The sequence below is a fragment of the Colletotrichum paranaense genome, assembly GCF_030867605.1.
Source record: "Colletotrichum paranaense strain IMI 384185 chromosome Unknown Scaffold_8.1, whole genome shotgun sequence".
Taxonomy (NCBI): domain Eukaryota; kingdom Fungi; phylum Ascomycota; class Sordariomycetes; order Glomerellales; family Glomerellaceae; genus Colletotrichum; species Colletotrichum paranaense.
Window position 1 is genome coordinate 1,552,455 of NW_026848966.1, and position 15,560 is coordinate 1,568,014.

At 54.9% G+C, this 15,560-nt stretch overlaps 6 protein-coding genes across 6 annotated transcripts; 3 read left to right on the top strand and 3 right to left on the bottom strand.

Moving 5' to 3' along the window:
• Positions 1 to 436: 436 nt before the first annotated feature.
• Positions 437 to 716, bottom strand: CPAR01_10350 (uncharacterized protein; the record flags this gene model as incomplete). Its single annotated transcript, XM_060494611.1, has 2 exons — positions 437 to 610; positions 669 to 716. The coding sequence occupies 2 exons, from the start codon at positions 714 to 716 to the stop codon at positions 437 to 439; spliced, it is 222 nt and encodes a 73-aa protein (XP_060346793.1).
• A 1,204-nt stretch (positions 717 to 1,920) lies between these two features.
• On the top strand, positions 1,921 to 4,771 carry CPAR01_10351 (DNA repair protein; the record flags this gene model as incomplete). The annotated part of the gene is made up of 2 exons (XM_060494612.1): positions 1,921 to 1,962; positions 2,015 to 4,771. The coding sequence occupies 2 exons, from the start codon at positions 1,921 to 1,923 to the stop codon at positions 4,769 to 4,771; spliced, it is 2,799 nt and encodes a 932-aa protein (XP_060346794.1).
• A 432-nt stretch (positions 4,772 to 5,203) lies between these two features.
• Positions 5,204 to 5,491, bottom strand: CPAR01_10352 (uncharacterized protein; the record flags this gene model as incomplete). The annotated part of the gene is made up of 2 exons (XM_060494613.1): positions 5,204 to 5,398; positions 5,471 to 5,491. The coding sequence occupies 2 exons, from the start codon at positions 5,489 to 5,491 to the stop codon at positions 5,204 to 5,206; spliced, it is 216 nt and encodes a 71-aa protein (XP_060346795.1).
• A 4,427-nt stretch (positions 5,492 to 9,918) lies between these two features.
• On the top strand, positions 9,919 to 11,643 carry CPAR01_10353 (uncharacterized protein; the record flags this gene model as incomplete). Its single annotated transcript, XM_060494614.1, has 3 exons — positions 9,919 to 9,981; positions 10,200 to 10,809; positions 10,880 to 11,643. 3 exons carry the CDS (start codon positions 9,919 to 9,921, stop codon positions 11,641 to 11,643), a joined length of 1,437 nt encoding a protein of 478 aa, XP_060346796.1.
• Positions 11,644 to 12,238: 595 nt separating this feature from the next.
• CPAR01_10354 (hsp70-like protein) lies at positions 12,239 to 14,082 on the bottom strand (the record flags this gene model as incomplete). Its single annotated transcript, XM_060494615.1, has 3 exons — positions 12,239 to 13,658; positions 13,743 to 13,869; positions 13,950 to 14,082. 3 exons carry the CDS (start codon positions 14,080 to 14,082, stop codon positions 12,239 to 12,241), a joined length of 1,680 nt encoding a protein of 559 aa, XP_060346797.1.
• Positions 14,083 to 14,640: 558 nt separating this feature from the next.
• Positions 14,641 to 15,441, top strand: CPAR01_10355 (exosome complex exonuclease RRP40; the record flags this gene model as incomplete). Its single annotated transcript, XM_060494616.1, has 2 exons — positions 14,641 to 14,838; positions 14,911 to 15,441. The coding sequence occupies 2 exons, from the start codon at positions 14,641 to 14,643 to the stop codon at positions 15,439 to 15,441; spliced, it is 729 nt and encodes a 242-aa protein (XP_060346798.1).
• Positions 15,442 to 15,560: the final 119 nt, after the last annotated feature.

Genomic DNA, 15,560 nt, shown 5'->3' on the forward strand with positions numbered 1-15,560 from the left:
CAACCGCAGCATACGCCGTAAGGTAGCATCGCTGCTTCCCGAAGACACCGGTAGCGGGCATGGGCTGACACGGCGACGGAAGCATGGCGACGATCACCAACAGATTTCCAGAGTGGAATACCTACGCACTCCGATCCGTTCTGACCACACTGCAGGTGAATATACTAGAAAGGCATTGCAAGCAACGTTTCAAATTGTCTACAACAGCGCGATGTTTGATGGCCAAGGGAGCCCAGGCCATACCAAAAGTGTCAGGTTATGTGGGATTTAATTCATGAATTCAGTGGCAGTATTAAGATGACTTTATCCACCGACCAATTCCCTAGCCTCCGTGCTTGTTGATCCGTCTCCATCGCCGTTTCCCATAGTCTACAATTCGTAACTGGTCATACAAGGCCATGCATCACATTTGATGCTGCCTGATCGTCGTGCTGGTTTATTTGTTCAAAGCCTCCGCCTTGGCTCGGCGCTCCTCCTTAGTTCCCTCCTCTTGGGCGTTGAAGTCCTTGGGGACGGCAGGGCCGGGGTGCGCTTGGTGAGCAGCAAACTTGGGGTCGACACCACCCTCCTTGATGGGCTGAGTGCTGAACTCCTTCTCCTTGTCGGAGTTCTAAGTAAGATGTCAGCTTCGCTGCATTGGGTGAGTTTGAGGGAGAGATGCTACTCACGTCACCCTTGGTGATGTTGTTGACGAGTTCCTTAACCTTGTCGGCCATTTTGACTGATGTTTGAGCACTTGGGTGGTTTAGTTTAAGAGTCTTTGGTACTTTGAGGGATCGATAGTGTGATGAATAGTTAAACGGTCAGATAGCAAGAGCAGGATACTGGGCTGCTTATAAACTACCTTTGCTGGTGGCTTACATGTGAGTTGAGGCAGGTCACTGCGGTACGTGGAAGGTTGCGACGGCCGATGACGTCGTCCCGCCCGCAGAGGGGTAGAGGCAGTCACAACCCCGCGAGCAACATCCCCGCTTACCTGGAAGGCCTCCTATGCAAACACCAAAAGACGCATGTCTTTTTGGTTGTGCGATTGGCTCTCTGCGTGTACCGCGCGTAGCCGGGCCCCTTCAGCAGCCATTGATCTTGGCGTGTTTGGATGGAAAGATGCTGGCCAGACTCTCTGCGCGTCACTGGCGAATTACGTGCATATCACGAGGGCCGCTAACGTGCAAGAGGATGGGACCAAAATCTTGACAGAAGACGGCAGGCTTTCCAATGACAAGCACGCCATGCTCCATAACCCCACGGTTGCATCTGCCAGTGATCGTTGCCGAGTCTTGTCGATTCGATGCAGTGTTGGCGCTAAGCAGGATTGTTGTTGAAGATCTCAAGATGTCTTGTTTCTGTGACCACGGGGTGATTCTAGGAGCCAACGAGGGATAGGGGTCTGCAAGTGAAATGAAGTAGGTAAAGTGGTAGAACTGAGAGAATCTCTTCATCACCGTTGAGATTTCATGCAAGATTCCCGAGGCACCTGCTTCGGCGGTGCTCAGCCATGTCTTTGGCGAGTGACTGGACTAACACCCTTCGCCGGTACGTTCTAAGCTTACATGTTAGCGTTTGCACCATGTCCTCAACAGTGGATTTGGTTGACAACGGCCACTTCTGAGAGAAGGCAGTGCAGTGCAGGAGTTCCTATATGACTCCATTCAAAGAGGAAAGCGAAGCAGCCAAGTTGTAAATGACCATCTGACTTCGTGAAGTTGAACGTCTTGCTTGAAGTTTAATGTCGAGAACGTACAGTAACAGTGGACTCTCAAGCACCGTATTGACGACCACCTCTTACCGTGCGTGGCACTGTATGGCTGTGACCAGGAACTTGAGTGGTGACCTCAGTCCGGATCCAGTCATGATCGATCCAATGTCTTGAGGTAGCTTTCAACCACACTTGGTGCTGCCCACGGCCAGCCACGATGCACCATGTCAAACAACGCTCAGCCGGTCAAGCTCTCTCTTCCCCTTGTAAGTCCACCATCTTCATTCTAAAGTGCTTCATCAAATTGACTCCTGCCAGGAATACCAACAGAGCCTGTTCCAGGAGCTGCGGAATGAAGATGAGCTCGTCGTCCTCGCCCGTGGGCTGGGGCTCATGAGGCTCGTCACAAACCTGCTTCACTCTTATGATGCCGCAGGAAACAACCTGATCATCCTCGTTGGGGCCGAAGATCGCGAAAACAACTGGATTGGAGAGGCGCTGGCCGAGCATGCCGCAATCAGCCAGTCGCCCAACGCGAGGGGGCTCACGGTCGTCAACACCGACTTCACCAGTGTCGGCGCGAGAGAAAAGATGTATACTCGTGGTGGAATCTTTAGCATCACATCGCGAATCCTTGTCGTTGACCTCCTAACGAATTTGCTCGACACCGAGAAAGTCACCGGCCTCATCGTTTTACACGCCGACCGCGTCGTGGCCACGTCGCTTGAGGCCTTCATTCTACGCATCTATCGACAAAAGAACAAGGCTGGCTTTCTCAAAGCATTCGCCGATAATCCCGATCCATTTTCGACCGGCTTCTCGCCATTGACCACCATGATGAGGAACCTCTTTCTGAGAAAGGCGTCATTATGGCCACGCTTCCACGTTACAGTAGCAGAGTCTTTGGAGGGCAAAAAGACGGCAGAGGTGATCGAGTTGAACATCTCAATGAGCGAGCCCATGCGAGACATTCAAAACGCCATCCTGGAGTGTGTGGAAGTCAGCATCCACGAGCTGAAGAAGGGCAACACGGGCCTGGAGATGGAGGATTGGAACCTCGACAGCGCCCTGCACAAGAACTTTGACGTGATCATCAGAAGGCAGCTCGACCCTAACTGGCATAGAGTTAGCTGGAAAACTCGACAGATCGTCAACGACTTGAGCGTCCTTCGAGGCATGCTCTCGTCTGTTCTCTCCCTCGACGCCGTCTCATTCTTGCAACATTTAGATACCATCCATGCGGCACATTCGCCACCTCCGGGGTCGACAAGGCAGAACCAGTCCCCTTGGTTGTTCCTTGACGCAGCGCAGACCATCTTCGAGACAGCGCGGCGTCGAGTTTACTCCGCCAGCGCAAAAGCTGCAACAGCAGACGCCAACATCGATTCACTTCGCCCTGTTCTCGAAGAACAGCCGAAATGGGCTTGGCTGGCGGACGTCTTGACAGAGATTGACAATAGCATGCACTTTGACCCACCGGCCCGCGACGATTCCAACGGTACCATTCTCATCATGTGTGGGGATACAAACACCTGTAGACAGCTTCGAGACTATTTGCAAACTATGTATTTCAAGCCAAAGGTCGAGAAAGATCCGACGAAAGACGATGACGACGAAGACTCGGCATCCGCAGCTTTCATGATGAGGCGGAAGCTGCGTAACTACTTGCGGTGGAAACGGGAGTTCGCCCAGGTCAATGCTACACTATTTTCCGAAAACCAAAAGGCTCTGAATGGCGCCACCGATCGAAACGGTCAGCGGCTTCGGGGCAAGGCACCATCGAACAAGCGCAGACGCATGCGAGGGGGCGGTATGGCGGGAACAGCCCAAGGGCGAGCCGACAACGGCAGCATCCTCCAATTCTTTGAAAAGCCCACGGATGTCGAAGACCTCATGGCCGAGGTGCAAATCACAGAGGAGGAAGCGGACCAAAAGCCAGAGATTGTCACCGACCCTCTGGAGAACATGGAGGACTTTTTCCAACTGTACGAGATGCAGGATCTGGTTGTCATTCACGCATACGACGGGGACCAGGATGAGCACGTCTTGGAGGAGGTGAAGCCCCGGTACATCATAATGTACGAGCCCGACGCCGCCTTCATCCGCCGCGTCGAGGTCTACCGGTCATCCCACAACGACAGAAACGTGCGGGTGTACTTCATGTACTACGGCGAGTCGGTCGAGGAGCAGCGGTACCTCTCGAGCGTGCGGCGCGAAAAGGACGCCTTCACGAAGCTCATCAAAGAGCGGGCGTCCATGTCCCTGGTGATGACGGTCGACCCCCACGGCGCCGAAGACCCGCAGGAGGCCTTCCTCCGCACAATCAACACCAGGATCGCCGGCGGCGGCCGTCTCGCCGCCACGGCGCAGCCGCCCCGCGTCGTCGTCGACGTGCGCGAGTTCCGCTCCTCGCTGCCGTCGCTCCTGCACGGGCGATCCATGATCATCGTCCCCTGCATGCTCACGGTCGGCGACTACGTCCTCTCGCCCAACATCTGCATCGAGCGCAAGTCCATCTCCGATCTCATCTCGTCCTTCAAGGACGGCCGCCTCTACGCGCAGTGCGAGACAATGTTCCAGCACTACAAGAGCGCCATGCTCCTCATCGAGTTTGACCAGAACAAGTCGTTTACGCTGGAGCCTTTTGCCGACCTCTCGGGCAGCCTCAACAGCATCGCGCCGACGAACACCTCGTCGGACCTGCAGTCCAAGCTCGTCCTGCTGACGCTGGCGTTCCCCAAGCTGCGCATCATATGGTCGTCATCGCCGTACCAGACGGCCGAGATTTTTGAGTCGCTCAAGGCGCAGGAGGACGAGCCGGATCCCATCGCTGCGGTGCGCGCCGGGCTCGATAAAGATATGCAGGCCGAGGACCAGGCTTTCAATCTCGAGCCGCAGGAGATGCTGGGCGCCGTGCCGGGGATCAATCCCAAGAATATCATGCGGCTCGTGCTGGCGACGGAGAATTTGAGGGAGGTGGCCAACTTGACGGAGAGGGAGCTTGAGCCGATGATTGGGAAGGAGTCTGGGCGGCAGGTCTATGGGTTCTTTAACCGTAATGTTCTGGAAGATTAGACATGTAAAGATCAAAATACAACGCTCTATTCAATGTTAGCGAATTTCATACCATGTCGAACGATCTTTTCGACACGGTGGTGTACTTTTGTCATACAATGGTACGTGAGAGTTCTTGGCGAAGATAGCTAGCATAGAATACCAACCGTCAGTCAATCGCGACATAAGCAATTATGTGTTTTTAATATCACAGTGACACTCCTTTGTTTGTGGATATCGTGTTATACCATTCAAGCTAAGCTACTGGTATCTGGGTATCGTAAAGGGAAAAGGAAAAAACTCGTGGATGGGTATGCTGTCAAAGCTGATATCGCGTCGCACTCTCCATTACTCCTCAAACCCTCCCTGCGCTCCTCCGTTCATTCGTGGCAATAATTCGAATCGTCATGGCTTAACCCCTTCCATCTTTATGTGTGAGACAGAAGGGTCGGCTTAGACGCGACTTCTGGTCGTGGTCTTGTGACGACGTCCGCCGCCGCCGCGACGACCGCAGTAGCCGCAGGTGAGGAAGCTGATGATGATGTTGCAGAAGGAAACGATGCCGCCGATGATGGCGTGGAGGATACCTCCGATGCCTGAGATGACGGAGGTGAGGCAGTTGCCGATGGTCCGGAAGACGGATTGGACCTATGGGGGGATGGTGATTAGTTCGTGGTTTCTTCCATGATAGTCGGATATGGAAGAGGACTGATGACTTACACAAGAGACGACGGCGCCCATTTTTGCGGTGTTGTGGTATTGGTGGGTTGAAAAGTGGTAATTTGTAGAGTTGTAGAGAACCTCGAAGGGTGTTTGGTGGTTTGTTCGATGGTGTTTGGCTGTGATGGAATAGTACGGAAGGGTAAGGTAGAGGAAAAGGATAAAGGGTCTTATATACAGAGTGAACGCCAAAGCAGTTGGGAATGCGCAACGTCAAGACACACCCTTGTGACTTGCCAAACACCTTACATCACAGCAGAGCGGTGACACCATTACGAAAGTAAGGTACATCCCCCCGCCATCGTCGATTGTCTCTACCTTTACGGTGTACCTCAAGGGTCAGCGGTAAGGCATGGTATCGTATCACACATTACCCTAATTTCCGGGTCGTTTTGGCGCTAGGAGAATTGGGGGAGGTGTGGTCTGGGCTGGAGTCTGTGGGAGAGGGAGAGAGACAGAGTGCGAGGCGTGCAAGTGCTCTGCTAAGGTAGCCGGGACACCGCATGGTGACGTCAATGTGGTAATCTCCCGTGGAACATCACCTTTTTTTTTCTTCCCACCTTCCGTCCCGTCCCTTCGTATATGGTGAGGTAAGGTATCAGGGTATGTACTTTCCACCCCAGTCTTTTTTCTCAAATGTACTCCCTCGGATTCCTTCAATGGGAGAATGTGTCTCTAAACCAATCGGCCGAGGGAAAGACACTTCCTATCTCAAATAAGAAGAGAGAAATTTCGAGACGAGGTGTGATCACCCACTCACATACACGGTACACACACCCCTGGTCCGCATCAAGGTTTCTGATCCCCCCGTCACACGACGACATCTCACAGGGCCGGAGCGAATGCGCCGTCCAGAAGGAGCGACCAGTTCGAGTCGTTTGGGCACGACGTTGGGACGGTTGGGGTGTGAATGGTGCCCGTTTTGGGTGGCTCCCCTCCACACTATCAGTAACCTTACGTTAGCCCGCAGGAAAGATTTTCGCTACACGAGTCTGCGTTGAAGAGTTTGATTGCACGTCGGGGTTCATCAAGTCCCATTAAGCTGCGTGGTTCCAATCGAATGATTGGAGAAAACATGTCATGGTGCAGTTAGTGAACCAGATAAACTGAGAAAAGTAGCGCCCCAGCCACAAGCCTCCTCCACCAAGGAGAAAACGTGGTGGCTGCGGGCGTAGCATTTTGTGGCGGTCATTGCGGCTTGTCTCATTTCCCGACGCTCTCCCTTCCGCCTCCAAACAGGTTCCTGTGAAGATATGACATCGTTCGTCTGGGCGTTTCGGTGTGTGTGTGCTGTACGAAGTATGGAGATTGGAATGAGAGGCCCATGACGTATGCGGCTCGGGGGATTCCTCTTTCTGCTGGGGGCGGGAACTCGAGGGACTGGGATGTTGATTGAGTTTGTGTGGAGAACTGCACGCCTGTACTGCGTCACACTTTTCTCACTCAGACTCTCTCTCACTCTCAGGCTCTCTTCCTGTCTCACAACGGCTGACGGGTAGCGCGCCCCGGTGCGGCGTGACCCCAGTCGTCCTCCAGTTCCCTGGCCGAATGTTCAAAACTTTTTTTATGAGGCGCACCTTTCTCGGGAGGTTTCACGAAGGGTCTGGAATGGTCTTTGAAGCCTGGGCGTTGTGCGTGATGGCTGGGGTCTATCTTGTCTCGGACGACGCACACTCATACGAGGGACGTACACCTCATCGCGAGTTGCGAGCTATCCCGAAATCTCATGATTATCTCAGGTCCTTGCAGTTTCTCTGTCCATCCTTGGGTGGGAGTGTTCGTCTTGACGCAGATGTCGGCATGTTCCGGCAGCCTCCATCTGCTTGGGAGAACCTGGAAAGGACAGGGCTGCACCCTGGTGGTGTCTGGAGACTATCTTGGAGAAACATATTGGACGGCATCGTCACTACATGACGTGAGGCCCCGGACCCTTGTCCTTTCAGATGCTCCCTTTTTTTCGCTTGTCTTCAGGGTGAAAGTTGACTGGCTGCCGGATCTCGACTATTGGTGAGGCTCTGTGTTACAAACTTAGGTTTCTTATAGTTTTTGGCAGGTTTGGGTGGCTTGATCGTGACATTCCCCGGCTAGACTAGGCTCTGGAGTTTTGTCCTGGCGAAGTACCTACCGGGCTGAGAAGGACCGTCAACCCTCGCCGACCTTTTTCAATTTTCTTGAGTTCACTTTGATAGATTTCATTGCCCAGGCAATTTCTCTATAATTCCGTATTACGTCTTCCTTTTCCTGGATCGAATTACACCGTATTAAGGTGACCGCGAGCTTGAGAAACAGCATGAGCAACGTTTTAAAGCCGTATCGTGTGATTTTCCTCGAGAGCCATTTCCCGCTAATCTTTTGCGCCTGTACTCCGTAAAGCCGGAAAAAAGTCCACAACATACATAGATTCCACCGGTTCGTCTCTCGGGAGTACGGCGACTGAGTTGACTGCTGTTCGCAAAATGTCGACTCGTTGCGAACAGATGCTAGTAATACCGGCAAGGCTAGAAAGTGGACCAGAGAAAGCTTGATATGTGGCTCATGCCCGTAACACACATCACGAGGTTAGAAGCCTAACGAAAAGTCAACGGGTGTTACGTAAGAGGCCGACTGGACTGCATCGACCTAGATCTTCAAGGAATCAAGGTCTTGCTATTAAAGGTATCGCGAAATTGAAAATTGACAGTACGGCGGCAAGCTGTCGATTGTATTGAGAAAATTTAGGACGCTGTACGCATACTGCAGAGTTTTTGAGGTAGAATGCATCACGAATGAAAAAATGATCTGGCTAAGAGCATGCAGAATTATCGTGACCTCCAGTTGGTGTTGGCCTTGGACGGATATGGAAGGCTTGTAGTTGCCAACGGAAGGTTGTAGATGGTGCTCTAGAGACTGGATTCCTTGTGCTTGGGTACTGATGGTAAAGCCACCCTTGAGAGAGGCCTGAGATGCAATGACATGACTATGGCACTGCGACAACTACGCAACTGGGTAAGAAAGCACTGGTGATATGGGTCCAAGACATCGGTTCAAAGAGGCATGAAATGCATTTTGTCACGATGTATGGACTACTGGGTGTCATAAAAGACCACGAAGTCTATTGTGGCGCAGGCTACTAGTTGCTGGACCCGAGGATCCAGTTGTGGCTCATTGAAGAACTCGGGCCAGATACATGCCGCTATAGCGGTTCCGGTATCCGTACGCCCAGGATGCTGGGGCAGGTGGCACTTGACGGAGTTACGTATTCCTTCGACCCTGTCCAAAGTCAAACTCTCTTTCTTTCATCATCGGAGGAGGGAGAGCATCGACACACAAACACGACTTGATTCACGGCAATTCAACTCTCTGAGCTTTCAGAAATTGTACCGAGTCTTGGATATCTCTGACATCTACGGACAGCAGACCCCTGTTTGCTGAGTCAGTCCGCCCGTGGAGGATCAGTCTTCTCCGTACAGTCTGGAACCCCGAATTCCTGACTACCCCCTGCGCTCTGCCGCAATACATACAAGCCCATATCTCTCTCTCGCGCTCTCAGCTTCCATTCTATCGACGCCGGCGGACGGACGACGCACTGTCAGGCAGACGGCGATTGGCCGCTGACCACGCATGCAATTTCAAGCCTTTCCTTCAGCGGACATTTCAGGAAGACTGGACTCAGCGGCACGGTACCAGCATCCCGTTATCTATTAGCTGTACCTACTGGTGGTTCTGCCCCTCTCACAGCTCTTCCAGCACCGTATTATCCGGCTGTCCCGAAACGAAACCGAGCGTCGCTGACAAGAGGGGACAAATCTCTTCGTGTTGTTGGACTTTCCTGCGCGCCTGCGACTGCGACTGCGACTACGACTGTGTGTGTGCCTTGCCAGCCCTTGCACACTGCCGTCTGCTTGCCTGCCCGCCCGCGCAGTCTTACATACCTTACGGTATCTACCTACCTCCGAAGGCGCGCGGTCCTCATCAGAGGTCGCAGGTATTATTAACTTGCTGGCCCCGACGGAACCCAACCCGCCATGCCTTCCATGAAACATGGCTTCCTTAAGTAAGCCTCTGTTGCTCCTTTCTCCGATTCGTTCTCCTCCATCATCCGTCCCATGTCGAGCTGATTTTTTGCCGGCGTTGTTGTCCTTATTGTATTCTCCTTATTTCACCTAAACATACGCATTCCTTGTGACCACGTGGGTTGCCTAGCCCTCTGCTCACACGTACCTCACATGAGGCTGAGATCTCACTGAGACAACCCCGGAGAGAGCTTGGTGGCCTTTTCTCGTCACGTCCAGCCCTACCTATTCTATTCGCTTTTGCTGTGTAATCAACAACCTCATCATTCCCATGTCTCTCCCTTGAAAGCACCTCTTGTTGGGGCCCGGGGCTTTTCGGTCCCCGCCTTGTTTTGCTTCTACTCTTGTCTCCGTCATTATCATTTGCGCTGAGCGTGAGCGAATCACTCGCTCAAAATGAGTCCCCTAAAGAGCATGGCTAACGGGGGCTTCCTGCCCACAGTCAATAAGAACAGAAAGGTAATGCTTCCTCTCCGCGCCCACCATCCTGCCGTGGGAAAGTCAATCCCCAAAAGTGGAGGATGTGCGCCGTTGTTGGTGACCACTCAGCGAACCGGTTTGAGCTAACGTTACTTGACGCAGCCAAAGTTTGAGTTACATCTAAAGGTGTGAGCCCCTCTTGACACGGCAGTTGCTGCATCTTGGCGAAGAATCTCCCTTATTGACAACTCCTCCAGATCTTCGACTTAAACAACGTCCCGTTGGTATCAGGGACGTCAATAGTAAAATGGAACCTCGCACACTCTATTCACGCCGAGCACCGCGGCCGCACGCCGCAATGCCCGATTTCCAACCACAAGGTCGAGTATAACTACTCCAAGGTCGTCAGCCATATCCGGATCAGCATCGACAAGAACAATAACCTAACCGAGTGTCCCGTCGAATTTGAGGTCCTTCAACAATTCCCGGGCAGCGGCAGGGAGGAGAAGATCTCGCTCGGTATCGTCAAGCTCAACCTCAGCGAGTACGTGGAGGAGAGCGATGGCCTTACCCGAGAGAGCGCTAGCTTCGACCGCGGTCACTCGCGCAAGCGAAGCAGCGGCACCAGCCAGAGCCCAATGTCGACGAGGGCGCCGGTGCTGGACGATCCAGATGTCGAGGATGGTATCGTGCGGCGGTATCTTATGCAGGAAAGCAAGATCAACAGCACATTGAAGATCGGCATTTTGATGGTGCAGCTCGATGGCGACAAGAACTACTCTGCGCCTCCTTTGAAAACTGCACCCGTATTTGGCGGGATTGCCGGCATCATGGCGGGCGAAGCAGTTGAGCAAGATGACGCTGGACGTAAGTCTTCCGTGGTTTTCTACATCTGCGCTTCTTGGCAGTCCATCTCGTACTAACATCACCCCCCAAGAGCTTCCCACAATGGCAAAATCCAGGGATGCCTCCGAAGTGCAGGACATGTACCGCCGCGCCCTCGCAGCCTCCTGGTCCTGTCAACCCGGCGAGCTCCCCGCCGATCAGTGCATCGAAGACATCTTTTCCGGCGGCGACGGGTGGCAGGCCGGGCGCACGGGACGCACCGGCAAAAAGACGGCCACCTTTGACCTGGACAACGGCGGCTCTCTGAGCTCCGACGAGGGTGGCATGAACGGCACCCTCCGACCCTCGGACTTTCGCAAGCTGGAACGGAAGCAGCAGCAGCAACACCAACAGCTGCTGGACCCGCCCCAACAGGATCACTTGCACCTGCACCGCCTGCACAACGGCCACCGCCACCATTCACGCAACAACAGCGGCTCCAGCGACAGGAGCATGAGGAGCTTGCGGAGCATTAAGAGCATGGCCACCATCGTTACGGGCCGTGGCGACACAGCGAGCAGCACCGCCGGCGCGAGCAACGTTGCTCGTCGCGGCTCACATAGCCGGACCAGGGGTCGGGACGACGACCAACGGCTCGGAGTAGGAGGGGGAGGCGGTGGTGGCGGTAACGGAGGGGGTATCGGTGCGCGCGATCACGGGCGCTCGAGGAGTCGCAGCGGGAGCATGGTGAGCCTGGCGCCGACGATGGGCAGTAGTGATCGCGGGCGCGAGAGCTCGAGGAGGAACAGGGAGCTGGAGGAGTTTGACGTCCGTGATGATCTCGTCGCGTGGAGGTTGCCTGGCGCTGTCACATAAAAGGGGGACAGTGCGATGTGATTCAAGGACCGCTTTTGCTTTTCGTTCCCTTGTAGCAAGGTGTTCAGTGGGCAGGCGTACATTTTATCTTCTTGCATAGGCAATGCCTCCCCCTTTCTCATACTCATCGATTGAAGTTTTGTTCAATCATCATCCTTGGGGTCGTCTGTATGTAGTGCCGGATTCGTGATTTCAGTCTTGCATGTGTATCTGGGACAAAACGAAAAGGTTCATTAACAGCATTTCGTTTTTCTACATCTCTTCTCCCCAAGACTAACTCGCCTACAAAAGAGCTTTCTGTCTGTAAGTCCTTTTTTGCGCTCTCTCTCTCTATGTTCCGGGTGTTCATGTCCGTTGATTCATGCCTTCCATTTCCACTCCTCCGCCACCTAAGATTGATGTCTATATAAAAAAAGTGGGGGACAGACAGGTTTTCGGAAAACACAAGGCTCGTCTTTTATCAACCCCCTGATCCCTAATCACTCTCTTTTTACGCCTGACCGTTTTATTTTTGCATCCAATGGCGTGCGTCTTTTCTTCCTCATAGGCAAAAGTCGTTACTGGTCTCTTTTCAGATGTAGGGACGATAACCACTTCAAGGAGCGCTGATGGTGCCGCGGACACCGCCCTTGCCGCCAACCTCTCTCGCCGTGATCGTGACGCCCAAGTCGGCGGCGACGTTGATGGTGACCTCGACCTTGGCGCCCTTGCTGACGCCGCGGACGGCGGCCTCGGCGAGGGTGGGACCGACCTTCCAGACCTTTTCGCGGATGTCCTCCTCCTCCTCGTCGGAGAAGTCAGAATCATCCTCGTCGTCGGCCTCGGGCTTGGCGGCCTTGGGCTCGGGCTTGGTGACCTTGATGTGGGCGCCGCCCTCGACGATGCGGACGAGGACGTCGCCTCCGTCCTTGGGGGCGGCGATCTTGACGGTGCGGCGGGCGGGGACGGCGGTCTCGGCGGGGACGACGGGGACGAACTCGTCGTTTGCGCCGACGACGCCGATGGCGTTGGCGATGTGCTTGACGGTGGTGACGGCGGCGTGGGTGCTCTGGTCAATGTCCTCAGCGTCGTACTCCTGGATCAGGGAGGCCTGGAGGGCGGCGCCGCGGGCGAGGAGCTCGGAGGGGTTGATGGCGTTGGCGACGGTGGAGGGGGCGATGACCTTGGTGGATTCGGGGAAGAGCTGGGAGAAGTTGGAGGCGATGCGCGGGGTGTGGGCGGTGCCGCCGGCGACGATGACCTCGTCAATGTCGAGGACGTCGAGCTCGGCCTTCTTGACGACTCCCTCGACGAGGCGGTTGAAGCCGTCAAAGACCTTGCGGGCGACCATCTCGTAGCGTAACCGGTTGATGGTGGACTGGAAGTCGACGCCGTCGGCGAGGGACTCGACGCTGAAGCTGGCGTTGTTGCTGAGGGAGAGGGCGCGCTTGGTGGACTCGGACTCGGCCTTGAGCTTGGCGAGGGAGCGGGCGTTCTCGCGGGGGTCGGTGGTGTGCTTCTTGATGAACTCCTTGGCGAAGTAGTCGATGAGGACCTGGTCGAGGTGGGAGCCGGAGAACTCGTAGTCGTGAGCGGTGGCGAGGACGGTGTACATGCCGCCGCGGGAGGCGACGACGGCCACGTCGGAGCGGGTGCCGCCAAGGTCGGCGACGACGACAATCTTGTCCTCGATGACGGCCTCGGGGCGGGCGTCATAGGCAAGGACGGCGGCGATGGGGTCAGAGATGACCTGGAGGACCTCGAGGCCGGCCTCCTTGGCGGCGGCGACGAGAGCCTCCCTCTGCTTCTCGGTGAAGTTGGTGGGGACGGTGATGACGGCCGAGGTGACCTTCTGGCCTAGGTAGTCGCTGGCGGAGCCGACGAGGCGGCGGATGTAGCGCACGGCGGTCTCGTGGACGGAGACGGTGGAGGGCTCCTCGGCGTCCTCCTTGTCCTTCACTGAGAAAGAGACGGTGCCGTTCACGTCCTGGGGGTGGGCAGAGGCGTGGTTGTGGGTGGGGTCGATGGACTTGAAGCTGTAGGTGGGACATTGTCAGTTCAAGATGCCAGGCGGGGGTGGAAGGAGAGAGAGTTTCATGGGGGGAAGGGTAAAGCCATACTCCTGTCCGAGAAAGTCCTTGAAGTATGCGATCGTGTTGGTGGGGTTTCTGATGAGGAAGGCCTTGGCCTGCTGTCCGTAGTACTCGTCTCCATCAACGTAGGAGAGGATGGTGGGAATTTGACGGTCTGGCATGGTGATATATGTCAGCGATTCGCTCTTCGGTTGCCCAATCGCCATGTTTCCCATTCCCAAAAGAAGAGCTCACCTCCGTCCTCGTTGGCCATAACCTCGGCCTTGTCATCCTTGGTGTATGCGATGGAGCTGTTGGAGTTGCCAAAGGTGATACCAATGACGGTGCGGTCGCCCGGCGCGGGCCGCGAGTCACCGTTCGTAGCCATTTTGTGTGTATGTGTGTGTGCGTCCGGAAAGACGTATGTGTGCGTATGCGGATATTCGTCGTGGAGGGGAAGGAGGCGACGATATAAGGAGTCGAGAAAAAGCAGGGGGGTAGTAGGTATTTATTGAACTTTTGATACCACAACTCCAGTAGAGATCTAGAAGGAAAGGAATGTTTTCAATGGTGGTGGGTGGTGGATGGTGGGGGTTCCTCTCTCAAAGGCCAACTGCGAAATTTTGGGCAAGGGAAAAAAAAAATTCCCACGTTCGCTGTCGTCCAGTCGCAGTGGGGCCCTTCGTTTTCCCCACATGTCCCATCGGCCGTATTCCAATCAAATTCAATTCGCTGGAGGAGCCACCGCCGCACACACAAAGTGCCCCGCCAAAGCTTTCGACATTCAGTGACCGCTGCTACTGCTGCAAGGCTGAAATCGCAGATACCAGCGCTGAAGGCGAAAAAAGTAAGGTAATAATACTCGGCGCTCGCGCTCACCTGACGATTTCAATTCGACATCACCACCAAAATCCTACTCGGCGGTACAACGAAGACCCTCTCGACCATGGCCTCCGTCGGCCCTTACGTCCTCCCCGGCGACGAGATTGACGACTCCCTTATCCCTTCACATCAGAAACTTCCACTGCGCCTCGGCCCTGGCCTCCGCCATGTTCCTCCCAGGCAAATAGTGCCCACCATTGCCGGCAAGCTCGTCACAGATCGCAAGAAGAACTCGATATGGGTTGAGCAGACAAGTGGACGGGTACGATCTTATCGCGTCTCTCAGAGATTCTGCCATTACGAACAAAAAAAAGATTAACAAATGATCAAATAGTATATCCCCACCGTAGGCGACCTCGTCGTCGGCACCGTCCAGCGCACCGCCGCCGAACTCTACTACGTCCTCCTCGCCGACTACTCAACACCAGCCATGCTCCCCCAACTCTCCTTCGAAGGCGCCTCCAAAAAGACGCGCCCCCAACTCGCCGCCGGCGCCCTCGTCTACGCCCGCGTCACGCTGGCCAACAAGCACATGGACCCGGAACTCGAATGCGTCTACCAATCCACCGGCAAGAGCGACGGCCTGGGCCCCCTCGTGGGCGGCATGCTCTTCGACATCTCGCTGGGCATGTCGCGGCGTCTGCTGATGGCAAAGACGACGGATCTTGTCGTGCTCGAGGAGCTGGGCGCCACGGGCGCGGCCTTCGAGACGGCCGTCGGTCGCAACGGCAAGATCTGGGTCAACAGCGAGAGCACAAAGGTCATCATCGCGGTGGGACGGGCGATTCAGGAGACGGACCAGCGTGGTCTCACAACCGATCAGCAGAAGAAGCTTGTGAGATCGTTAATCAAAGATTTGAGTTAAAAAGGGGTTTCCTATGCAAACACGCCCTCCCGTGATGCTTTTTATGGCCTTGTTCTACAGTATTTACCCTGGCGGCAATCTCCGTGAGCCTCCAAACGCCAGACTGCTGCTATGCAGCA